Below are 26,757 nucleotides of genomic sequence, written 5' to 3'. Positions count from 1 at the left end.
TATGTACGTGCCACGACAGGGGTTGGTGAGTAGGCAGCGGCTGATAGTGACATTAGGTACTGGAGCGTGCTCCTCGTCGTACTATTGTCAGTGAGCTGTCGCTGCTTTGGTCAGATCTTTTGTCCATACCTTGGCAGGTACAGTACAAAAGATCCTCCAGTAGCGTACGGACTGGCTCATTTGGGCGGGAGTGTTCCCGGCTTTGGGCGGGAGTGTTCCCGGCTTGCTCATTCCTTCTTCAGGTGACATTACTGAATTATTTTGAGAGTTAGTGCTTTGTGCGTGTAGCCTTGCTGTTAGTGCGGGTAGCCTTCCCTGATGGCTAGTATCCGCAGCTGCGGGAACAGGCGGAGTACGTTACCATTGGGAGGCTTTTCCTGCGGGAACAGCTTGCGTACTGCGCGTAAGGACGTCATCTCTCTGAGCGTGGTGGGTCCTGCAGATCCAGTTGGTCTTTGCGCAGACATCCCTTTTTTAAGGTGAGTCTTTCGGGTTCAACTGCGCAGACGTCCCTGTTTAAGGTGAGTCTTGCGGGTCCCATCGCGCAGACGTCCCTGTTCAAGGTGAGTCTTGCGGGTCCAACTGGGCTCTGCTGGGACCTACCTCTTCAAGTCCCCCCAGTCCAATGTTCTTCTCATGAATTGTTAATAAGTGAGGTGAACTTTTGGACTTAAGCAGGGGTTTTGAAAAGGGTTTAGTTTTTAAGGTTTTCCATGAGGATTCTTCCCGCGAAAGTCCTAATGTCACGTGCAGAAATTCCCGACTTTTCTGCTTGATCTTTGGGTATGATGCGGGTAGGTCTGTAACCTCTTCGCAAGTCAGGAGCGTTGAGTTCCACTTGTAGATTCTCCATGAGGTTTTGGTAGTTTTTAAACATAGTGATCAATTATGTTAAACCAATTCCATCTTGGAGCTTCAAACAATCTAGTTCTCAACGTTCCCGCTATGCGGGGATGTTATTTCCGTTTCCGCAAGCATGGCCCAGAAGAACATTCTTGGTTTCAATTCCCTGCGGAGTGCTAAGTATGTGAAGGGTTTCGCCTTGACACTGTACCCGCACTCGTCTTATAGTTACTTTACTTCCAAGGTATTCCTGGCTTCAATTCCCTGCGGGTGCTAAGTTTGTGAAGGGTTTTGCCTTGACACTGTTCCCGCATCCGTGTTATAGTTACTTGGTTGCCGAGGTATTATTGGCTTCAATTCCCTACTGGTGCTAGATATGTGAAGGGTTTTGCCTGAACACTGTACCCGCACCTGTCTTACGGTTACTTGGTTACCAAGGTAAGGGGGTATAGTCCCGCTTACTTTTGAATCTTTTTGAATCTTTTTGAATTTTTTTGAAATTCGAAGAGTTGGTGAAAGGATAAGAACAGTCTAAACTGTTGAAGGGACGGTTGCGTCGTCCGACGGTTTCTTCTGACAGTTTCAGGACGTGCAGGAAGTTATGGCGACGTGACAGTATATGGTCATTCCAGACGCTTTTTCAGGCGCGTGGGCGCGAGTTTTTGGGCGCGTGGCCGCGAAGTTTACGGCGCGCGTCCTGTCGACAGCTGTTGCCAGCTTGCTTTTTCCACGTGTCATAGTTTCATTGCACCTGCGTTTTCCTCTCTCTTCCGCATTAATTTCATCGCATTCATTGCGATGAGTATGTAAAGGGAGGAGAGGATGCATCTCAACTCACAGTTTCACTTCCTTCTTCTAAGCGATTTCCGGCGAATACTCTAACTTTTCCGTCGAGCATTCTCCTGAAATCGTTCTCTTTCATACCTCCAAAATATGTCTTCCATTCGTGATGCTGAGGCTACTGCCGAGGAGTCCGAGGTATACACCGAGAATCTGATGTTCACTTCTGACAAGGACGATAAGAGTACTGCTGGCGAGTGCCAGTGTGCTCTTCCCGTCGACCAGTATCAGTACATCGTCAGGAAGTTCATGCTCGAGCCTTTCGAGCCTGAGTTTCCTGAGCCTCATCAGACGGTGTACGATGCCCCCAAGGGCAAGATAGGGGTATATGCTGCATTCTTCGTCTATGGGAATCTCAGGTTCCCATTGACGAAGTTTGTATACCGTGTTTTGGAAAGACACGGTGTGCACCTGACGGAGGTACACCCAATGGCGATCGCCAAGATCCGCCATTTTGAATGGGTGTGTCTCATTCTGGGTGTGGAGCCCCATGTCGACCGCCTGATGACCTTCTACTCCTGGAGGTGCATCCAAGGCTGGTACACCTTGGTCACCTGGATCAAGGGTTTGAAGATCTGTGCTACCGAGCGCAGTCTTCGGTCTTGGAAGCGAGAGTTCTTCTACATCTCTGCCCGTGTCGTCCCCATAGCGATGACATTCAAGAATGGGAGAGCACTTCCGAGCCTTCACGCCTCTAACTACCAGGAGGCGGAATGGTTTTCCAAGATTTCCCGTATCCAGACTTCGGTTTACCGCTTTGCGGAGTCCGGGATGGTTATGCTCGGGATGAGCCGGGTGTGGAAGGATGCCGAGGCAGTGGCGCCACAGATTCCTATCGTCCTCGAATACGGTTTGAACTCTATCCCTTACGGTATGCTTCATATCTTTTTGCTGATTTAGGGTTTTTCTTCTAACTGTTTCTGTTTATTTTCAGAGGGAAACAACTTGCAATATCTTCTGCAGCCGCGGGAGAGCGGTGGTCCCGCTCGGATGGGTACTCGTGCTCTTGATGAGAACGAGTTGCCCATCCTTGAGCAAACTGCGGATCGGTTTGTGGAGGTCTACCCGCCGGGCCACGTGATACTGAGCGCCACGCGGCCAGGTAAAAGATTATTTAACCCTCGCCCTCTCAATGCTCAAACCTCTGCTGGAATTCCTCTAATTTTGTCATCTTCTTATGAGGAATCCGCAGATGGTCCTTTCTTCGCGAGGAAGAAGAAGGCTGCTGGCGGGAAGGGCAAGGCGAAGGTTGCCTCCACTGCCGATCAGGGGAACCGGTCTGAGTCGGAGACCGAAAGTGAAGAGGCGGCGGGGAACCCTGGTGATGGTGAGACCACTGCTCCGGAGGTTGAGACAGCTGTCACCTCCGAGCAGCCTAGGACGACGACGGTGACCGGCGTGAAGAGGCCGGCTCCATCGGGTTCGTCCCCGCCTGTCCGAACCTTCAAGCTCAAGAAGACTCGTAAGTACAAACTTCATTTACTTTTAACTGCATATCTTTCCGCCATTGTATTTAAATATCTTGTCTTTATGCAGGCGTGGATGCAACTGCATTCCAAGGTGATGCGGGGAGGAGCAGCTCTGGACCCATGACGGTAGGTTTGGTCAACCTACCCGAGGCGATGACCAGGCGGCTGCGCCTGTTTGCAGCATTGGTTCAGTTGCTCATCCTGTTGAGGCAACTGTTCCAACTGTAACGTTATTTCCGACGGCTGTCAGTGCTATATTCACGGAATCCTTCACTGAGCCGGCGGTGGTTTCTTCTGCGGGTTCTTCCGCAGCGACGGCCACGTTTGTGAGTTCACCTCCGGTGAGTTCACCTCCGTTTGTTTCCACCGCGGCGGCCTCCACCATGCCTCCTCCGGCGCCGGCGACTACGGCCGGTCCTTCAGGTATGTTCGGAGTTGGGGTGTCTAGCCAATCCTTGCCTCCTTCCAGTATCCCTGACCTTTTGGTTGGATATCCCTTAGGTTCAGGTGATGGGTTTGGTGGCTATCGGCCTATTGTCGACCCTACAGGTGCGTAGGGTTATTTTGGCCTATATCCCTTTTATCATTTCTCTCTAACTGTTTTTTGTTTTATTGCAGTTCGCGATTCCAACGAGGTGTACGCTCCTCGGTGGAGTATCTGCCGGGGAACGACCCTCCGGACTGCTGCGCATTGCGTCGAATGGGCGCGCTACGCCGCCCCAAGCGGTGCGTTGGGGGAGGCAATGGCTAGCTACCAGGAGGGTAGGCTAACCAATGAGCTCCGAATCCTCCTTGCCCGGATGCAGCCGCGCGTCGAGTTACTTTGTCGTGAAAACGACAAGTTAAAGACGGCGCGTAGCCTGGAAGTGGCTCAGGCGCGGGCTATCCGGGAGGAGAATAAGAGGCTTGCCGCCGTTGCTGCGGAAAAGGAGAAGGCCTTCAAGGCCCTCGAGGTTGAAGTTCAGGCCCGTCTCGAGGCCCGTTCCAAGGCTACCCAAGCTGTTAACGAACAGCTTCGGTTGGCTAAGGAAACTGCGCGGAACGCGACCGAGAGGGCCACCAAGGCTGAAGCTGTTGCTGAGCCTCTGCGCGTCGAGAATGTGGAGCTCAAAGCCAAACTAGAGAGGCTCCAGCAGACTCATGACGCCTTGGCCATGGAAGATGCCAAGAAGCTCAAAGAGATCTTGGACCAGAGGGGCATGCTTGACCACACTGAGCGTAAGCTGAAGGGCGTTGAAGAGGCTGCTGCTAAGGAAGTGTTGCTTGCCAACCTTAACAAAAATGAAGCCGAACGCGCCCGTGACCAAGCTCAAGCTGCCCTCCAAGAAGCTCTGATTACCAAGGAATGGCTTCTACGAGAAGCGTTGTCGCAGGTATGCATAGCTTCATAATATCTTTACGCTTTTCTTTGTACTTAGAAAAGGTTTTGATAGTTGTATTTTTGTTTTGTAGGTTGTGCATCGGATCTTCACGGACACATCTTATGACGATGCCATGAGCGCAGCCCTCAACGCTTCTCATGAGGATGGGGAAAAGGCTGGTTTCTTGCTTGGTCTGGGGTTTGTTGAGAAGGGTATCCCTCCTTCCAACTTCCCTCTTTATGACATGGGCACTGAAGCTGCCTATGACCAAGCAGTGAACCAATATGCTGCCTTCCCGCATCCGGTGGTGGAGAAGGTGAACGAAATTGCTGCTGCTGATGATGGACTAACCATTCTCAAGATTTTCCTTGAACCGCCACAGCCAACTGATGGTGCGAGTACAAGCGGGTTTGGAGGGAGTGGTCCTGAAGCTTGATCTTTTAGATCTCTTCCCACCGTTAGGATAGATTTATATTTCTGTAGGCGGGTAGATACCCGGCCATTTTGTAATGTTTGAATTTTTATGAAATATAAATATTTGTGCGGGTAGGACCGCCACTTTCACTGGATGACTTGCTTTATAAACGTTATATGACTTGCTCATGCATATTATAGCTTAATTTGGCACTCGTTTTGCCGCATAAACAATATATGATTCGCTCGTGCATATTCTAGTTTAACTTAGCAATTTCCTAAGTACTTTGGATAAGTTAACCTTTCAACGTGGTAGATAATAGGTTAAAGTTTTGCTTCCTCTTTCGTGATTGTGCGGGTAAGACCGTCACTTTCACTTAGTAGGATGGCTAAACTTTACCTATATCTGACCTGCGTGGAGATTTTCCTCATCTTTTCCTTAGAAATTTTCTAAGTGTCTTGAATAAGTTAACCGTTCGACGCGCGGTTGTCAATAGGTTAGTGTTCAGTTTCCTCTATCATGATTGTGCGGGTAGGACCGTCACTTTCATTTAGTGGGATGACCAATCTTCACCTATAACTGATTTGCGTGAAGGTTTGCCGTTTTTCGTGTTTATTCGGGTTTTGCCGCCGTCCACACGCAACGAATTCCCCACTTATTTATGCGGTGAATATCGGCATCAGTGTTTTGAATAAGTTAAACCTGTCGACGCGCGGTTGTCAATAGGTTAATGTTCAGTTTCCTCTATCATGATTGTGCGGGTAGGGTCGTCACTTTCATTTAGTGGGATGACCAAACTTTACCTACAACTGACCTGCGTGAAGGTTTTCGTCATCTTAGAAATTTTTGCCGTTTTTAGTGTTTATGCGGGTTTTGCCGCCGTCCACACGCAACGACTTCTTTTCACACTTATTTATGCGGTGAATACCGACATATCAATGTGAAAAGTTCATAAGTATAAATGTAAGACCATCAGCGTCAATGTGATAAGGAGAATCATTTCCATTAGAAGTGGCTCTGGGCCTTTTCTTTACAAGTTTGGAATTGATCTACATGCAGACCGTGTAATTGAGCTCCCTTCCATGTTCTTGGGATGGGAGTGTCATCGAGCCTTTCGAGCCGATATGCACCCGGTTCGGAATCTCGTTGTTTACGCAGTATGTAGTTTCCAACATTGAAGCTGCAGTTTCATTCGTGTTCCCCAACCGGGGTTCTACACGCATTACGCCACGAGGTGCGTGAGCTTCCCATCTCTGACAAATGCTTCGACGATGTCCTTCAAGTCTAAGCATTCCTCGGTGGTGTGGCCTCTTGTCCTATGGAAGTCACAGAATTTGCTTTGATCAACGTTTGGACGCTGTCGGATTATTGGAGCCTCTGGCCATGGGAGCCTCTCGGTGTCAAATATCTCGGTAACGCTTTTGGTGAGTGGCGTCCATCTGGAGTTCCGGTTTGACGACTGCATGTTATCCTTTCCGCCTAACCGAGGGTGCGAGCCGGATGAGGTGTCGAAGTTTATCCTTGACTGCCAAATACCTAGCTTCCTCTTTCTGTTTAGTCGGGCGGTAAGGACGTTGTTTTCTCTTGTTTTCTGGGTGTAGAGGTTTGTGCTCTTGGGAAGATCTCTACCCAGTTGCTTTTCCGTTTCCGCGAAGCGTTTAGTTGCTGTCATGATGGCATCCCACGTGGATGGCATGCCGTCTTTACCCGTTAAGGTGCAGGTGAGCTCTGGGTCCTTCCCTCCCTGGATGAAAGCAGCGCGAACAAGATCTTCGCTAATAGTGCCTAGACTTAGCTTCTTTGAATTGAAGCGCGTGATGAAGTCTAGTAAAGACTCATCTTTCTCTCGGATGCAGTTGAGGATCGTCCACTGCTCTTCAGTATATTTCCTCTGTTGGCTGAAGTGCTGGCTGAACTTGTGTTGGAAGTCCGCCCAATCATAGATGTGGTGGACCGGTAAACGATCAAACCATGCCCTGGCCGCTCCAACCAGCGTCATCTGGAACATATAATACCACGTGGGTTCCGTCCAGTTGCTGACGGTTGCCCCCGCTATGAATCTGTTCAAATGATCGTCTGGGTTGGATATACCATCATAAGTGCCGATGTTGGGCATCTGCTTGGCACTTTTCGGGGCGATTGCTTCCGCAATGTCCCTTGCAAACTTGGACGTTCCCGCATTTGCAACAGTTGGTCTAAAGGCTTTGGAGAAGTCACGTGGGTTTCTACCCGCGTTTTTTGGTTTGAAAGTTTCTCCAAAATTCCTTCTCGGTTGGAAGTCCGTTTCCTTACGCTTCCCTTTCGCCCTATGGCGAGGGTTTGCGTCGCTGTCGGATTCCTCCTGATCATCATCCCAGTACTCGCACTCATTGCTCATGTTGAGCTGTTGTCGAGTACTGAATTCGTCAGCCTGTTGGAGTGAACGTAAGCGTTCATCCAACTCAGCCTGGAATTCCCTTTGTCGTGCTTCCGCCCACGCTTTAACTTTATCAAGTGTTTGGCGGGGGAGCCTCGTCTGTTGTCTTTCCACCTGGGTATTAATGAATCCCAGGGGATGATTGTTTACTGCACTTGCCCCGGCTTGGGTAACCGGGGTAGTGTTCGTAAAATTTACTGCACTTGCCCGGGCTTGAGTAACCGGGGTAGTGTTCGTAAAATTTGTGTATTCGCCGGTGTTCCTCCCAGTAGCCGGGGTTGTGATTACCGAGGTTTCTTGGTCACTCGCTGGCCTTGGGACCGGAGTAACGTTAACCATCTTTCCAGAAGTTTTGAAAAAACTGAAAAAGAATAAGTTATAGCTTTTATGCACGGATGGCGCCAATGAAGAAACACTAAGTGACCCCGGGCAGATTACGGATAATCTGGGGGTTAAATAGATGTTTACCACGAGGGTTAGGTCCGGCAAGATGGTTATTCTTCTGATGACCTGCAAAACAGACACCATGAGCTCGTCACTGAGAAGGGGGGGTACCTCCTTGTGACCACCCTCCGGCGTGAGAATCAGACTAGATTGCTCTTAAATATAAGTGTATATTAAGAGAAATGACTAGAGCAGATATCAGATAATATATGAAGATATAAGATGATGATACCGTTCCAAGGTGTTGAGTATTTATAGCCGAAGGTAGGTTTCCAAGCAGGTACATCCAGCTGTATAATATTCCTGTTCTACCAACTGTGGGCTACGCACGTGCCATGCTGGTGGTTGGTGGGTAGGCAGCGGCTGATAGTGACCAGGCCGGCTGTATACTATTCCTTTTCCACCAACTGCAGGCTATGTACGTGCCACGACAGGGGTTGGTGAGTAGGCAGCGGCTGATAGTGACATTAGGTACTGGAGCGTGCTCCTCGTCGTACTGTTGTCAGTGAGCTGTCGCTGCTTTGGTCAAATCTTTTGTCCATACCTTGGCAGGTACAGTACAAAAGATCCTCCAGTAGCGTACGGACTGGCTCATTTGGGCGGGAGTATTCCCGGCTTTGGGCGGGAGTGTTCCCGGCTTGCTCATTCCTTCTTCAGGTGACATTACTGAATTATTTTGAGAGTTAGTGCCTTGTGCGTGTAGCCTTGCTGTTAGTGCGGGTAGCCTTCCCTGATGGCTAGTATCCGCAGCTGCGGGAACAGGCGGAGTACGTTACCATTGGGAGGCTTTTCCTGCGTGAACAGCTTGCGTACTGCGCGTAAGGACGTCATCTCTCTGAGCGTGGTTGGTCCTGCAGATCCAGTTGGTCTTTGCGCAGACGTCCCTTTTTTAAGGTGAGTCTTGCGGGTTCAACTGCGCAGACGTCCCTGTTTAAGGTGAGTCTTGCGGGTCCTACCGCGCAGACCTCCCTGTTCAAGGTGAGTCTTGCGGGTCCAACTGGGCTCTGCTGGGACCTACCTCTTCAGGTGGGGTGGTAAGATAATTAAAGTGTGAAATAGGAGATCATGAGTTCAAAGTTTTAAATTATATAGTGAAAAATTTTAATAGTTTAAAAAAATCAATATCAAATAGCAAGAAGTGTCAACAAACTCAAAAAAGAAAAAGAAATTAGTAGAGTTTATTTGACAATTTTTCGTTTGTATTTGATATTTAGACCAACAGGGGTTAGTGTTTGCTTTGTTTTTTTATATTTCCTATTTAATTTTAAAATTTATCGGAATGATTTATAAAATTTTTATTTGACCTGGTTGATTGAAAAAGTAACAAACAAAGAATTATAATGGTTGCTTAAAAAAGGTATAATAGGTTGATAGAATAAAAAAATCAAGTGAAGTAAAATATTGTTGGTAAAAGGATAAAACTAAAAAATAATAATAAAAGAAACCTATAGATTAACAATTTTGATAAATAAAATTTCCACCGTCACTATTTAAAAAACTCACATTTTCCTACACTTTGTTTCAAGAACTCATTTTGTTTTGTAAAAATAAAATGTTCTGATTTTGTGTTTACAAATTAATCTTTTCAGGTTACTGAAAGTAACTAACTGCATCAAAAATATATTCATGAGACGACTAGAGAACTAGCATGTTAATTTTGAAGATATGTTTGGTTGGAGGTAACGGAATAAAGGGGTAATCAAATGGGAGAAGAAATCGAATGGACAAAAGAATGAAATCGATCATTATCATTCAATTGTCTTATTTGGTTAACCTATAAGAATGAAAACGATTATTACTTTATGTTGTTTGGTATAAAAAAATTGTATGAATGAAATATAAATAATAAAAACAATCCTATTTTAAAATAATTTTATACCAAAAATAAAAAACAAAAATCCCTACAATGGCGACGGTGGTGGTAGCTCCGGCGACGAAAATGGTGGTGACGGTGGTGGCGGTGGTGGCTGTCTCGGAAGGGGTGACGATGGTGGCGGTGGTGGCTGTCTCGGCAGGGGTGACGTTGGTCAAGAGATAATAGCATTGACAGTGATTGCAATGGTACGGTGGTTGTGGTCAAGCAACGCCAGTGGTGGTGGTGGAAGTGATGGTCAGGCAGCGACGATGACCATGGTTGAGGTGGTTACTGCGACGTTGGTGGTAGCGGAGGTGGCAATGGTAACGATGGTGGTAAGGTGGTGGTGGCGTCAGCAATGGTAGCAGCGGAGATGGTGGTGGCGACGGCGGTGAGGTGGTGGCGGTTGTTAAGAAAATAGGATAAAGTATGAGGGTCAAGTTATTCTACAAAGGGTAATAAAAATGAGAAGTGTGAGAAGCCATAAATAATTAACATGTGTCAAGTGGGGACCAAAGGAAAAAGGGTATAGAGGTAATTGTATACATTTTCTCTCCCCACATGTAAGACACATGTTAATACCTCCATCATTTTAGAACGTTTAAAACTTTTTCGTATGATATTTTTTTAAAAAAAATCATCATAATAACAAGCGTTATTTTATCTTTAATATGAGTATCATTTTTTTTATATAAAATTTAAAACAAAAATCACGTCATTGTGTCTTTTCGCACACCATTGTGTCTTTTCGTTTATCATTGTGTCTTTTTTCGTCATTGTGTCTTTTCGCACACCATTGTGTCTTTTTTCGTCATTGTGTCTTTTTTCCATTGTGTCTTTTCGCTTATCATTGTGTTTTTTTCGCACACCATTGTGTCTTTTCGCTTATCATTGTGTCTTTTTTCGTCTTTCTGTCTTTTCGCACACCATTGTGTCTTTTCGCTTATCATTGTGTCTTTTTTCGTCATTGTGTCTTTCAACTCATCATTATGTTTTTTTAATACTAATAACACCGTTGTGTAATAATAATATGTAAAAATAATGATAAAATAACAACAAATTATCTAATACATAAAACACAATGATTAATACCTGTTACACAATAACTTGAAACGTAAAACACAATGGTGAATACGTATAACACAATGACCTAAAACGTAAGACACAATGATGAATACGTATAACACAATGACCTAAAACGTAATACACAATGGTGAATATATATAACACAATGACTTTAAACATAAAACACAATGGAAACACCATATTACACAATGACACAATGAACAACAAAAAAACACATTTAAAAAACCCATTAGTTTTTTTTTATTTTTATATAACAATATGATACCCATATTAAAGATAAAAAAACGCTTATTACTATAGTGAATTTTTTTTAAAAAAATAATCTCGTAAGAAAAAGTTATGGACATTTTAAAATGATAAGAGAAACTGACATGTGCCTTGCATCTGGAGAGGGAAAGTCAACAAAGATGTGTTATTACCTTCATGCCCTTTCCATCAATTTTTATTTATTAAATTAATCTCAATCATTCAAATCTAAGATCAATGGACTGGATTCTTTCTCACCATTCTAATTTTTATTGTTCTTTGTATTTTAATTTTACCCTAAAGTATGAATGAGATAATAAAAAAAGAGTGCGAATGAATAGTTTTAATTGAATGAAATTCCATATGTAATAAATTATTCCATTTCATTGAGCAATCAAACAACAATTTTTTTTATTCTTACGCTATAAATTATTCCATTATTATATCTGTCATTATTGCATACTAAACGTCACCTGATTCTTTTAACCTATTGGATGTTACAAATATTACAATATAAATATTTAAATTTACTATTTCTCAAACACTATATAAAAAAGAATATAAACCTTTGTTATATAAAGTTATAGAATTAAACTTTTCGTAACTAATCGCTCGCTTATAGAACTTTATGGCTCCGTCTTTAATTTAACTATAATTAATCCACCACTATTAATCATTAACTACCTCGTACCATCACCTTCATGAACCACAACCTAGCACTTGTGTCATTAACAAGACATAGAACAACAACTAAAGACCCAAAACACATAATTATAATAACGCAAATAAAAGAAAATTGAAGATTATGAACAAATCAATGAACCCAATTATACAAGGTAGACTCTAAACCAAAAATGGTGCCCCCTAAAATAAACCAAAGAAAAATGGTGAAATTGGCGATAAACCCTAAAAAGAAGATGTCGATGGTTCATTAATGATGGTTGTGTGAGTGCGTGACGATGATCATATGATAGATGGCAAACTGAGGGGTTGAGATGACAGTTAGATCGAGTGTTATGAGGAGGGCTTTGGCGTCTCTCACTATTGACCTGAATGAATTTTGTTGGTTTGAGGAGGTTGTAAAAGAAATGGGTGTTAGAGCATTCTTAACCCGATTCTCATTCTTATCTCTATAATTACATTAAAAAAACACTACATTTCTCTCTTCTGTTCAATTAAATAATATTTTTTATATCTTTATCATTACAGTTTTTTCTCTCCTCTACTCACAACCAATCCAACAAATATTAAAAAATAAATATTGTTTCCCCAAATTTACAAAAATTCATTACATTTCTCTCCACCATATAATTTACACTCACAATCACTCACAACCTCACCCTATAATTTGCAAACTTCCCTCACATAATTATATGAAATGAGATGAGAATGCTCTTACTCAGGTAGCGCTTCAAAGGGCTTCACCCCATTTTAAAGATGATGTGGCATTAGTAACCCCCTCTGGCGCCCCCAGTTTATCCCCCATAACATTCATTCTTAAGAAAAAAATACCCGTAAATGAGAGAAAACATGTCAACATTTGAATTCATATGAAATCTTTTCTCTATATGAAAAAAAAGTTGAATTTCATAAGATAAAAGAATTTGAGAAATCTTCATTTTCAAACAGAGTAACTAACCTATATAACTTGAAGTTTTAATTATTTTATTTTTTGATTGTTGAAATCAACCACAAACTCTTAAATGAAAAAATTACTAAGTATTATTGTCACAATATAAGATATAATTCAAATAAATAAAAAAAATCTAAGTATGCTACTGCCTAAATTAAATGTAAAAGGTCCAGAAAACATGTAAAAATAAGCCGGTTAAAGTAAGTCTTGACCAATCAAGTGCTTTAGTCTTGTATCACATACAAGTTGAAGCACAACATGATTCAACAAATTATAAACCTTATTATTGCACGATAAATAAATATAAAAATGCACCTCCTAACGTATGACTCCCATTTTTATAATAAAAGTAACAATGTAAACGCTTTTTATACGGCAACAAGAGTGGCTTTTTATTAAGGTTTCTTGAAGTAGGATTAATCTCGTTAACTCCATGTGACACTTCTCATGCTAATTGCTTCTCCCCCAACCCCCTCCTCCATTTCTGTATATAACGTCCATTTTTTATATCTTTTACAACACACTTTCTTCATATCCATCACAACACCTCTTATTAAAACCACACACAAATTGTTATTCATTCATCAAATTCCAATCCTTAATAACATTCATAATATTAACATATCGGATATGGGGTTACCCCGGAATTCGCACTCGAGGAGCGCGGATTACCTAGACGGAATGACGGGTGATCCTAGTAAATCTAACAAATGGAGGCCGCAAAAGAGCACATCCGCGCGACTAGTGACACTCCTAACTTGTCTTCAGTTCGCCTTCGCGGTCTACGCCACTTTCTTGCTGTATTACATGAGCCCCTCTATCGATTTACGCACTCCCAAACCAGATTTCGGTTGGGCGTCAAGAATTGCGCAACAATGGAAACATTACATGATCCCAACGCACGTTGTGGCGCGGTACCAGGAATCCGCTTCCAACGTTGTACTCGAACCACAAGCTATGATCTCGACTCCTACCGAAGTCTGCGAGCATGAGAAGATTGAATTCGAGCAGAAGAAGTCGAATGACGCGGTTATGATCAAGTTCAAACGGGAACTTTACGATCAAGTGCGTGATTTCCAATCGAAAAGTTTAGGTACCGAGTCGTTAACCGAGTTAATGTCTATGAAGTCGAAATGGGACATGACTAGTCCGAAAAACACACCGAAAGTTACGGTTATTCTAAATCATTTCAAACGAAAGACGCTTTGTTCGCAACTCGACTCGTTGTTACACCAAACGCTACCGTTTCATCACGTTTGGGTGCTTTCATTCGGAAGTCCGAATGAACTCGGGTTGAAACGAATTGTGGAGAGTTATAATGATACGAGAATAAGTTTTATTAGCTCAAGTTATGATTTTAAATACTATGGGAGGTTTCAAATGGCCTTGCAAACCGAAGCGGATTTGGTGTATATTTTGGATGATGATATGATTCCTGGGACTAAAATGTTACAAATTCTGTCACATGTTGCTGGAACTGAGAAGTATGAGAACTCGGTATTGGGAAGTATTGGGAGGATTTTACCGTTCCGGCAAAAGGATTTTACGTTTCCGAGTTACCGGAAGTTTAGATCGAAAGAAGCTGGGCTTTATTTGCCTGATCCGGCTTATGATATCACGGTTGATAAAGTTGTTCAGGTACGTTTATTTTTATGGTATTTTTATTTTATCATAAGTTGAGACTTGAGATACATGCATACTTGTTATGTTGTTATATGCATATCTGTTATTTTATACTTTTTTTCGTTTGTTTTCTGAAGATTAGTAAATTAATATTATGGATTAAAGTGGTTTAATTGAATGAAATTTGGAAAGTCATGGGTTGTTGAAATAGCACATAACCAATTATATAATTTGGAATTATATATTTTATAATTAAAAATATTATTGAAAAAGAATCTGTACTGTTTAGTCTTTAACTGATTATTTGTTATTTTTAATCATTAAAACTGTTGTTTTTATCCTAATTATTAATTTTGTTAATTTATGTTTAGGTCGATTTTCTTTCGAGCTCCTGGTTCCTTTCGGCAGAGCTTGTCAAGACTCTTTTTATCGAGACGCCTTTCACGTTTATGACCGGTGAAGATCTGCATCTAAGGTAATTACTCATTAAGGATTTAAGGTTAACTTTAATTATTGCAATTATTATTATGCTCAAAACATTATATTATGTGTCTTGTATAAACACCTTTTGAAATTAAAATTATATCTTTTGTATAAAGTTCAATATAGCTGCCTATATTGTTGGTATTATTAAAAGCGTATATTCAAAATTATTGTTGTTATTAATAATTAGGTGAACTTAATTACAATTATTATATACGAGTGTATCTTCATGAATAAGTAAACATCACACATTTGACTTACCATACACAATGTATTGGGTACAAGTGCATTAACTTGATTGCTACAGGACCTGATTTAACAAACTTCATGCAAATCCACGTCACCTTTTAAAATTGCCAACTTGTTCAATTTATTTGAATTTTCAATTCTTCTATACTCTTTTATCAAATTTATAATATTGAGTAGGTGTTTATAACACTCTCAATATATTTTATATGATTATTGGTTAGGTAATATAACACATTGAGTAGGTTTTTTCGTATATCCGTCATATTTGCTCTCTGAAATATTTATAAAAATATTGTTTATGTGAAATCACACATTTTTCTTTGTTTTGACAATTTAACTGTAATAATCTTCCAAATGTTTTAAATTTTGATTCTTAAATCAATTTTGTTTGACTTAATATTGCAGTTACCAACTTCAGAAGTACCGAAATGCAGGTTCATTTGTGCTCCCTGTCGACCCAAAAGATAAAGAGACTTGGGGCGACAGTGAACACAGACTAGCCTACGTGTCTGAAACCACTGTCATATTCAAAGATGTGGTTACAGTCCGAGACGACCAATGGTGGCGAGCCTTGTCAACCGGCTACATCACTCAATGGGCCGCAATGAACCCGCAAAAAATCGATGCCCTTTTCTACGCTCACTCAATAGACGAAGTCAAAGCCCTAGCTCCACTCCTCGAAAAATTTCGGACAACCGTAGCGAAAAAGGCTTACATTGTGGTTCCAGGGAGCGGGTTTTGCTCGTGTGAGGATGCCACTTCCGCCTTGCATTGGCCGAAAAATGTGTGTAGGGAAAGACGGTTTAAGATTTTTGACTTGGGTGTAGGCGCGATATCGGGTATTTCAAGCTCTGAAGTACCCGTTGTACAAGCGGTTTATGCTAGTATGAAAGGGTTAATCAAGATTCATAACCCGAGTGTTGTGATCACTGTCGATGATATTGATTCGAACGTTAGGAAAGCGTTGAAAATGGCTACCGAAAGCAATAATAACTCGACGTTGGTTCATTTGCCTCGACCGTCTATTACAAAGGTTCTTTGGATGGCTGATCTTCGAGCTACCGCGTTACCTAGTAAGAAATTGTTTTCGAATTTTCATATAACATTTTAAATAAGTTTTTCAGTTCTTTTGAACTCTTTTAATACACTGTTTACTTATAAACGCCACATCAATTGCAGATTGGAACCGAATGAGGCTATCCGTAAACATCATAACCCAAAACCGAGTCAACTCGCTAACGAGACTACTCAACTCACTTAAAAATGCATATTACCTAGGAGACGAGGTCCCGATAAGTTTCAACATGGATAGTAAAGTCGACGAGCCAACTCTCAGGCTCGTAAAGTCCTTTGACTGGCCCCACGGCCCGAAAACCCTAAGAAGACGAATCATCCAAGGAGGATTGATTCGGGCCGTGAGTGAGAGTTGGTACCCGTCGTCTGATGATGACTTCGGTCTTCTACTAGAAGACGATATCGAAGTGTCACCATATTATTATTTATGGATAAAATACGCGCTTTTATCGTACCACTATGACCCGCAAGTGTCACTACCCGAACTCTCATCCATCTCTTTGTACACACCGCGGCTAGTAGAGGTCGTTAAAGAACGACCCAAATGGAACGCGACCGACTACTTCAAACGCATCCATCCAAACACACCATATCTTCATCAACTACCTTGTAGTTGGGGCGCGGTCTTTTTCCCGAAACATTGGCGCGAGTTTTATGTTTACATGAACATGAGGTTCACCGAAGACGCGAAACAAAACCCGGTCCAAATCCCGAAATCTAGAACCAACGGGTGGCAAGCTTCATGGAAGAAGTTTTTAATCGATATGATGTATCTCCGCGGGTATGTGAGTTTGTACCCGAACTTCCCGAACCAAATGAGTTTTTCCACTAACCATATGGAGCCGGGTGCGCACATTAGTGCTAAAGATAATGTGGTTAGACATAACAAGACGGATTTTGAGGTCCCGTTATTGAAGGATGATTTTAGAAGTTATTTGCCTAATGGGAAGATGCCGTCGGCTTCGAAGCTTCCATCGGTGAATCTGTTTAATCAAGCGCTTTCGTTGAAGGGGTTGAAGTCAGCCGGGTCGAAGTTGAGACAAGATGTGCTAAATTGTACCGTGACTGAGGTGGTGGTGGTTGATCATGAGACGGGTCTTCCTTCTCGTTGCGCGGCGTTCTGATCGTTGGTTATGATATAAGTATCAAGCTAACTGATTCATTTTTATATATATGTTCTTTGATTTTCTTTAAGTATGTATACATTATTATACTTTATGGCAATGAAAGCCATTAAATGGCGATCTTTTAAACTCAGTTAATGAACTTCCAACTTTTTTTTTTCTCTACTACTTGTCCCTGGCTAATCATGGCCATATCTTAAGGACCAGTTTTTTCGCTCGCTAGTGATCATAAGTAACTGGTTTCATTCTGTCTTGGACTAAGTTAGATTGTGATCCTAACTTTCAATCAGTGAGGATGTGAGGCGCACCTTTAGTTAATTATTGAGACCCTCTTAAGAGTAACAAAACATTTATGAGCAGATAACATTAGAACATTTATACTATCTTTAGATTCTTAGTTATTCATGCATGTATTTGTGCTTATATCAAGGCCATATTGTTTTAAAAATGTTTGGGCTCCAGGCCCATATTTATAGGGCCCAACTTTTTCTTAGGGAATGGGATTATGGGACAATGTGAATGCTAAACGTGGGGTTGCATCCCTTCAAGTCTCGAATCCATGCACGAGCTTCAATTTTTTTAACATAGCCTCTAACTCTACTTCTAAATTAAATATTTTTAGTGCTATTAAACTTGAACCAACAAACGTTAAAAAGACAAAACATTATCCAATTCTTTAGTCCCGCACTCCCACTAGGCCAAGCTTCAATTTGATGACAATTGACACCATGTGTCCTTTTTCATCGTTTTCTCTCAAGTATGTTTTTCTCATACTTTGTAGTTATAACTTAGCCAAGGTTCACGTTCTTCGGGCCTCCTATAGGCAAAACACGGCTCCATCTTCTCCCAATGTCTCTCATAACCCCCAAAACGATTTCTTCTTGTCGATCTCTTAAATGCTTGCATGAGTTGTTTTATATTTTTCAAAACTGATTCCATCTCTTCATTTGTCAAGTATGGCCGTAAGCTCGAAAGTCGATTGCCTCTGACAGACACTGATGTCTCACAAGTGCGAACGTCAAGTGATAACCGATGATGGTCGATGATTGTTGTTGACTCGCTCAATCAAAAGGGACTACGAAAATACTCTTAAGAACCTTTTTTTTTTACTCTTAGGTGATTTGACAAAACATCATGATTTTTATATGGTTTTGTTAATCTCTTGAAGAAAACTAGAAACAAGTAAGTTGCATGGGGAGGTGTCAAATTATTCATGGGTCCGACTTGCATGTGTTATGCATACCGTCAGTGTTCATTCTAAGCCCTGGTGTACGTGGATTGGGATTGTTTAATCAATTCATGTAATCGTTGAACTCTTGCTAATTATTAATGGGTGCAACTTTATGAAAAACATGTAAGAGATAAGTCGTATTGGGGCTGCGACTTTTAGTAGTTCTACTATGCCAAAAATTGGTTTTGTGTTTTCCTATTATTTTTGGATTAATATTTTAAATTATCCTTACATAAATGTAGAAGTAGCCTCTGGTTTGTTGGCCGATATGCACGTTTGGTTACCGACTCCATTTTTTGATAATATCTATATTGCTCAGTTTTGATTTATTAAATTGATTATAGAGTTGTTTTCCGGAGAAAATCGTGGTTTAGGGTATTGTATTATAAATTTTTTGGAAAATTTTTTATTATCCTTTCACCATTGTTTCCTTTATTTTAATTAACTTTTTTGTAATTCACGTGTAACCAAGGCTTATAAGGATAAAAAAGTTAATAATCTGTTTTTCAGTTAAATATTTTATAGGTCATCAAATGGATCAAAAGATAAGGTTCGAGAATTGTTTATATTAGAAATTCAAAAGAGAAGTTTTGAAGTTTACTGCATACGATAACAACTTTGATAAATTAAGTACAAATTGATGTACTTGTTTTTTTTAGTAATATCTGATTTTAACAAAAATATATTACATTCAACTTGTTTATAGCAGATATATAAAAATAAACAAATATTATATTAGAAAAATAGTCGGTAAGTCAGGATGGGCGGCATATGCATTGTTTTTGAGTTCCATATGTCATTGACTCATTGCTATGTTAATTAAATTTTGAGAAATGATTTGTCTTAACTCCTTGGCTAATTTATTTTTGTTACTCAATGAGATTGGTAAATCAAATGTATTGTTTTTGAGTTTTCACAATGGAAAAGAGACTACAAGATCTCAAGTTCAAGTCAGATTATAATAAGATTTTACATAGTTAGGTTTCATGCGGTAGGTTTTCTATAAAACGAAAGATGACAGGTTTGGGGCTAAGGATACCCACTGCTGTATACGACCAATGACTTATGAGGTCGTCTTTTGCCATTGAGTTTAGTCATGTAAACGAACCGAACGAACACATACACTTAATCAAACACATGTTTTGTGTTCGTTTGTTTAAGTTCTAAATGGACATTTCACGAACATAACTAAACGAAGATAAACAAACATAAATAAACTAATAATAGACAAAATGGCAAATGACGTCCTTTATGTTTAATCGGTTTTTCAGTGGACGTCCTTTATCGAAACAAATAGCAGAAAACATCCTTTACGTTTCAAAACCCTATCACGTTATGTCCTTTGACACTAACTCGGTTAATTTTTCTTGTTAAATCTGATCATTTGCAAGGCATATGAGGGTAAAGTTGTCTTTTATTCATTGAAGGACTATTTGTGTAAATAACTTACACTTTTGAGATAAAAAAAAGCATATAAAGTTTGTCCTCTCTCTCCATCAAACCTGCAACTTCATCCCATCTCCCTTTCTACACCACTGCAACCACAATCACTAACGCTTTGTTCCTGAGTTTCATTTAAAGGAGGGAAGGGAAAGAAAATGAGGAATGTAAAAAAATTGTTGTGTTCCCGAGTTTCATTTAAGGAAAGAAAATGAATAAAAACATAAAAGGGGTGTTCCTGAGTTTCATTAAAGGAAAGAAAAGGAGAGGAGGGGAGAGAAAATTAGGAGTAAAATAAGAGAATTTCTATATTTCCAATTTGTAAAGATTTGGAAGGAAAGAAAATTGAAGAGAAAGAAGAGATGTCAAAAGAAAAGAGAAGAGGAGAAAACTTTCTTTTTTTTACCTTACTTTTTATAAATGAACTCGGGAACACAGCGTAACTCCGGCCACCATCCCACCAACAACCAGCAACTCCCAGCCATACGGCGCCACCACCCGCCAAGCCAATCACCTTCAATTCTTCATTAATTTGCTGAATTTGGAACTCCGTCAAGCCACTCACCTTCAGTTCGTCATCAATCGGGTTAGTGCTTGTGTGTTTTAGGGTCGTAATCATCTAACGAACAAAAGCCTTTTTGTCAATTTAAATTGACAGAGGCAAATCGTTGAGCAATTGGAGAAATCAAAGTTAGGGCTTTTGTTGGATATGGGTGTTTTAGTGGTGGCGTGAGATGGTTTACAGATCCGAAAATGGTGGCGTGACATGGTTTAGAGAGAGAGGATGGTGGTGGCCGGAGTTGTGGGGATATTAATTACAACGGAGGGCGGAAGTGGCTGTCGTTGGTGTGTTGTGGTGATATTAATTACGGTAAAAACAAAGAGAGTTAGGGGTTGTGGAGATGGAGCCGAGGGGTGTAGGTGAAGGAGGAAGGTGGTTTGCTTGTGGCGTATAACGGTGGTTGAGCTGCCGCCGAGAGGGAGATGATTGCCTTCGGTGGTCGGTTGTAAGGAGAGAACGAGAGATTTTGGGTATGATTTGTTTGTTTTGGGAATATATGGTGTTCAAGATCCAAGCATTTGGTGGGTTGAAAAAAATTACAGATATGGAGTGGTATGTACTGTGAAAAGAAATGATGTGCATAATGGTTATAGTACAAATCTTTTACTTAAGTGTTATTGTTGGTGTTACAACTGTGGAAGTGGATTGGGGGTGTTGAATGGTGGTGGCGTGAGATGGCCAAAGTTAACGGGAAATTTAGAGAGAGGATGGTGGTGGCCGGAGTTGATGGTGTTGAATGGTGGTGGCCAAATTTTAGAGAGAGAGGATGGTGGTGGCCGGAGTTGATGGTGTTGAATGTTGGTGATGGGTTGGATGGTGATGAAGAAGATGATAAAAGAGCAATATTTAATCTAATTACATAAATGGTCCTTAAATGGGTAAAATTACATCACTGCCCTCATGTGCAAAGCACATGACCAAAATTAACAGAAAATTTTAACTAGGTTAGTGCTAAAGGACGTAAGTTGAAAGGGATTTGATACATGAATTATGTCTTATGCTATTTGTTTCGATAAAGGACGTCTAATGAAATTCAGACCAAACATAAAGGACGTGTTTTGCCATTTTGTTATAATATAATTATATAAATGAACACAAACAAACATAAATAAGCACGCTTAAATAAACACAAAATGAACAAATATTAAACATTAAGTTGATGACTCCTCCAGATAATATTCAATTATTTGCTATTAATATGTAAACGAACATTTATGAACATAAATGAACGACGAATGCAACACGTGTTCATTTCGTTCGTTTAATTAAACGGACAAATAATTTCTTCATGTTCATTTGCTTATTAAATAAATGAACATAAGCGAAAATCTTGTCGAACGGTTAACGAACACTTCAGCAAACACTTGGTTCGTTTAAATGCCTAGTTGAGTTACTCCAGATAGCTGGACTTTATTCATCGATCATTTAAAAAATAAAATAAAAATCTAAAATTGGTTATTAAATATCATTTTCAGAAAATAATAAAAGAAAAAGATGGGGGATCTAACTTTTTTTCGAAATGGGATGGCGGATCTAACCGAGACAATAACCTTATAACGTGTCAACTATTCATTATTCTCCTTTCTAAAAGCTATATATATATAAGAAATGATGATCGGCCGCAATAATAATAATAATAAAATCAATCTTCTCCAACAATTCATACCGATGTCTCTGGAACAACAAATACACGGCGACTAAACCTCCTGTAAGCTTAACCAAAACCCTAATTCTATTATCATCCTCCAAATCCTGAGTCTATTTGCCTTAATTCATTTGCTGACGTGTCATTCCACCACATTATTATTGTTAATAACGTGTTTAGGGTTTATTGTTACTTTTGCTAGATGTGTTGCTGTTTAGGTTTCATTTAGCTACGATTTACTTGTTTGATTCAATTGATGCTGTGTTAGTTAGTCTAGATGTGTTGTTTAAGTTTAGATCAACGTGATTTGAACTTAGATAGTTAGATCTTGAACTTTTACTTCGTGTTGAGGTTGTTAATAATGTGGATCAACCGTTTGGTAGCGTAATCGGATTGATTTGTTTTGAATCGGAGGATGAACCGTTGAATGAGAGGTGATTTTGACGTCCACGGTTGGATTTTAATGTTGTTGACTATATGTTTAAAACCTAGTTTAACATTTAGCTGGCAACGATTAGTGGAATATCATGGTCGAGTGCTGAAATTAGGAACTAAGGAGTAATTGTTCGTGGAGTCGGTATTTGGCTCTTTAGGATTTGATTAAGTTTTTTATATAGGAATGAGTTTTTTAGGTGTGCTAATAAGAAGAATGAAAGAATGGATTATGTTTATTGTTATTGGTTTGTTTTATGGATGTGGAACCGATTTGTTTTACGGTATTGACTGTGCCCTTGTTGGGATTATCTATGAGGATTAGGTGAAACTAAAAACTGCTAATTTAGACTGATTCTCACCAACTTTCTAGAGCAAAGTGGATTGGTTCACCCCGCAATATGTAATGGATTATGTAAGAAGTTTATAATATTGAAATAAACATCTTTTCGAAACTAGATAAAAGTTGAAGTTAAAAGGAGATTAAAAGTATAAGTGGGAATTTAATTTTGTATTTTTGTGCTGGAAGGTATTTTTCTCTTAATTATGTAACACTTTTTTTATGGTTATCCTTTTTAATTTTTCAGGTTTTCTATTCCGGGCAAAAAAGAAAAACTGTACTATTGTGTTCTGGAGGTTGCTGTGAGTCTGTTAGGAATTTGCTCGCGTAACACCTAGATATTGACCTGTAATATAGGGCACTATTAACACAATGAAAGGCATGTATCGCAGGTTAGTTGAGATATTGTTGGTTCAAACTTCTTGATTTGTTTCTTTAGAAAAGCAAGTTCTGTTTGGTTGATCTATACTAATTAACTAATTTTGGTCTTTTTGATCTAGTGGTGTCTTCAAGAGGTCAAATGGTAGTGCAAAACTAGTTATAACTACAATTATGGGAATTGTCGTTGGATATTTTATCGGTGTTTCTTTTCCATCTGTTTCTCTTACCAAGGTAACTTCTGAATCTTGGGTATACTTTTACTATAAGAAAAATCATCTATTTGAATTTTTATTAGAACTTTAATATCTTGCAGGTTATTTTACCTTCAAGCATATATTCACCTTTTGATGTGACAATGCATGGGGATCAATCTAAAGCTCTTGAACGCAGTTTCCCTGAAAATCTTGGTTCTGGTAATACCCCTGCAACACCTAAGGTATATTATAAAGATATTCACCAACTTGATTACCTTTTGAAACTATAAGTTTTTATTCATTACAACTCTGTTTCATTATGCTTATTGAGTTGCCACGTCATTGCTCATTTGTACCAGATCTATGTTCCAACGAATCCTCGTGGTGCTGAATCATTGCCTCCAGGAATTGTGGTCTCAGAGACTGACTTATATTTGAGAAGATTATGGGGCGAACCTAGTGAAGTATGTTTTCAGATTATTACTTTTTACATGTTCAAGGTGCAATCTTGGTATTTTTATAACTGCGGCTACCTTATAACATGTTAAATTTTCAGGATTTGAAGAAAAAACCAAAGTACCTGCTAACATTCACTGTTGGTTGGGGTCAGAGGAATAATATCGATGCATCATTAAAAAAGGTTCCACCGTATAACCATTCTTTTGTGTTTACCGTATATTATATGTTATGCTTATTTGAGGACACTGTCTGTAGTTTTCTGCGGATTTCCAAATCTTGCTTTTTCATTATGATGGTGTAGTTACTGAGTGGGATCAGTATGAGTGGTCAAAGCAGGCAATACATATCAGCGCAAGGAAACAAACAAAATGGTATGTTTTAGGTCCTGTGTAATTGCAAAATCATTACTTTTCAGGTTCATCACATTGTTATTACTCTTTGTTTTTATTGATTGTTAACTTCTATAATAGGTGGTATGCAAAGAGGTTTCTGCATCCAGATATTGTAGCAGCATATGATTATATTTTCATTTGGGATGAAGATCTTGGTGTTGAACACTTCAACGCGGACAAGTATTTCTCTCTGCTTATGACTTTTTTAGTTAGTTCTATATCGTAGGTGTGTCATGTGTGTATTTGTAAATCAAATCTCATGCTTTGTATTTTAGGTATATCCAGTTGGTTAAGAAACATGGGTTGGAGATTTCTCAGCCTGGTCTTGAACCTAATAATGGATTAACTTGGCAAATGACAAAGAGGAGAGGGGATAAAGAAGTTCACAAGTATGTTATGTTTGTTTTATTATGTATATTTGGTTAAAGTTTCTTACGTGTAACTTCTGGATGTGGACCATAGTTGATTTATTTGTCTTTTGTTGGTCCACAGGGATACTGAAGAAAAACCAGGATGGTGCAGCGACCCTCATTTGCCTCCGTGTGCAGCGTACTCTCTCTCTCTCTCTACCCCCCCCCCCCCCCCCCCCCCCGACGCTCGCGCACACATAGTTTGACATTGTGCGTTGGATATTTGTACGTCATTTCAGTTTAATTGTAAAATTTCCACTTTTATCCAGGTTTGTAGAAATTATGGCTCCTGTGTTTTCTCGGGCAGCTTGGCGGTGTGTGTGGCATATGATTCAGGTAAATATACATTTCAAGTAAGCTTGGCAAACTGAGTGGGTCAGGCAGGTTTGTGGGGTGCCAGGTCAAAACAGGTCGAGTTAAAAAGCATTTATTTAGTCATGGGTGGTGCTAACCCGTTTGGATTTTGGACCCTTTATAAGTTAATAAATTCCTGTTTTGACCAATTAACTAATTTGAGCAGACCCAACTTGACCCGTTAACATATTGAGGTGACCCAAATGAACCCATATACAATTTAATTTTGCCCAAATCAACCCATTACTTGAAAAATGGGTCACGATTGCCAAATATAATTTCAAACATCAGGACTGTATGATCAAATGGCAAAATCTTTTGAGTTTCATGTGTTTTCAGTCCAGTGCCAAACACTTCGCACCTGGATGTTACCATTCACAATATTTTCTGATTTTGGCTTTATTATTTTGTTACAGAATGATCTGGTGCATGGATGGGGCTTGGATTTTGCACTCAGAAGATGCGTAAAAGTCAGTCAATCGTTCTATTATCTCATCATGTATTTTACTTTGTTTTTTTGTTTTTTTTTGCATATATTGACTTTTTTTCTTGTCACAGCCTGCTCATGAGAAAATTGGCGTTGTTGATTCACAGTGGATCATTCATCAAGTCGTTCCTTCCCTTGGTAGCCAGGTGAGTCATCATTTTATTTGAAATATTCTCTGACTTTATTTTTCTTTACTAGCTTAATAATTTTATTTACTTTGTTAACTCAGGGTCAGTCTGAGAACGGTGAAGCTCCATGGAAGGGGTACATAAAACTTTTGCATAATTGGTGATTACTCTGTATAATAATGAATTGCACAAGTATGAATACTTTTTTTGTAACAGGTAAGAGACAGATGCAAAAGCGAGTGGGCGATGTTTCAAGATCGACTTGCAAATGCAGATAAAGCTTATTTCAAGCAGATTGGAATGGATGACTGATTCATGATGTAGGCAGGCAGATATGTACATTGTTTTGTTTCCTTTTGACCTTTCATCTATCTTATGAAAGGCGGTGACCGAAGCCCGATTGAGGTGGCTTTTGTGTTCACTACAGGGATCCATAGCCCAACATACTTTGTACTGTAGCAATATACGATCAGACCAAGCAGAAAATGTGTCGTTTTTGTGCATAGTTTATGGTACGATATTACATTTTAAGTTTCAGCAGAGCGGTTTCCTTTTCTTTTCGGTTTTTGTGTTCTGTTTCCTCGATGTTTGTAACGATGGTGGCTTTTCACCTTTAGTGATGTTTTTGTATTAGTTTTGCTCATCCTGTTCTAGAGGTGCTTTTGGAGAATATGATATAACACCAGCCCGGGCCCATGGCTGGATAAAGAAATATGAAATACCCTGAAAAACTAGATTTCTCAGCCCACAATAAAAAGCCCAGAAGACTTTTTTTTTTATTTGGAACGAATTTCTATTATTTGTGGAACTTGAACCCAAGATCATATGTTTTAAAGGTTGTCTTTACCAATGGGTTTATTATAAGACGGATTATCATGGATTCCTTGATCATGTTGATTCCGCCATCTGATTAGCATAGTTAAGGATAAAGATAATTGGTCGGAACTCGGATGGTGCATAAATCACGTCCAATCTTATATCAATTAATCGATGTATGTTACAATATATGTTATGTGTATGTCGCTGATCGGATAAAATTTATCAACCATTAAGTTAACAATTTACAACCCAGAAGTATTTGCTTGTTTTCAGTTTTGACATACCGATTTACTTTGTTTTGTGTTTCCTGTTTGTTTGATTT

The 26,757-nt window shown here is 39.9% G+C and overlaps 2 protein-coding genes across 2 annotated transcripts; both read left to right on the top strand.

Annotated features, from left to right (window-relative positions):
* Window positions 1–12,839: 12,839 nt before the first annotated feature.
* LOC143576520 (uncharacterized) lies at window positions 12,840–17,233 on the top strand. Its single transcript, XM_077060591.1, has 4 exons — window positions 12,840–14,246; window positions 14,603–14,706; window positions 15,369–16,036; window positions 16,143–17,233. The coding sequence occupies exons 1-4, from the start codon at window positions 13,056–13,058 to the stop codon at window positions 17,159–17,161; spliced, it is 2,982 nt and encodes a 993-aa protein (XP_076916706.1). The 5' UTR covers window positions 12,840–13,055; the 3' UTR covers window positions 17,162–17,233.
* Window positions 17,234–21,979: 4,746 nt separating this feature from the next.
* On the top strand, window positions 21,980–25,825 carry LOC143576507 (uncharacterized). The gene is made up of 14 exons (XM_077060579.1): window positions 21,980–22,102; window positions 23,059–23,203; window positions 23,312–23,423; window positions 23,506–23,628; window positions 23,746–23,850; window positions 23,943–24,026; window positions 24,101–24,216; window positions 24,316–24,417; window positions 24,513–24,626; window positions 24,730–24,786; window positions 24,917–24,983; window positions 25,418–25,471; window positions 25,560–25,634; window positions 25,718–25,825. The coding sequence occupies exons 2-14, from the start codon at window positions 23,184–23,186 to the stop codon at window positions 25,778–25,780; spliced, it is 1,092 nt and encodes a 363-aa protein (XP_076916694.1). The 5' UTR covers window positions 21,980–22,102; window positions 23,059–23,183; the 3' UTR covers window positions 25,781–25,825.
* The last annotated feature ends 932 nt before the right edge of the window (window positions 25,826–26,757 follow it).

The sequence above is a fragment of the Bidens hawaiensis genome, unplaced genomic scaffold (genome assembly GCF_021521415.1).
Source record: "Bidens hawaiensis isolate Kalapana, Puna unplaced genomic scaffold, B.hawaiensis_p1.1 tig00028232_1, whole genome shotgun sequence".
Classification (NCBI taxonomy): domain Eukaryota; kingdom Viridiplantae; phylum Streptophyta; class Magnoliopsida; order Asterales; family Asteraceae; genus Bidens; species Bidens hawaiensis.
The sequence above is the reverse complement of the archived record's forward strand: the minus strand, read 5'-3'. Positions and strand labels throughout refer to the sequence as shown.

Coding starts and splice junctions, on each gene's coding strand:
- LOC143576520 (XM_077060591.1), top strand. CDS start 13,056: ATGCTAATTGCTTCTCCCCCAACCCCCTCCTCCATTTCTGTATATAAC. Junction 14,707..15,368: donor GGTGAAGATCTGCATCTAAG/GTAATTACTCAT, acceptor TTAATATTGCAG/TTACCAACTTCAGAAGTACC. Junction 16,037..16,142: donor TCGAGCTACCGCGTTACCTA/GTAAGAAATTGT, acceptor CATCAATTGCAG/ATTGGAACCGAATGAGGCTA.
- LOC143576507 (XM_077060579.1), top strand. CDS start 23,184: ATGAAAGGCATGTATCGCAG. Junction 23,204..23,311: donor ATGAAAGGCATGTATCGCAG/GTTAGTTGAGAT, acceptor TTTTTGATCTAG/TGGTGTCTTCAAGAGGTCAA. Junction 24,787..24,916: donor CATTTGCCTCCGTGTGCAGC/GTACTCTCTCTC, acceptor ACTTTTATCCAG/GTTTGTAGAAATTATGGCTC.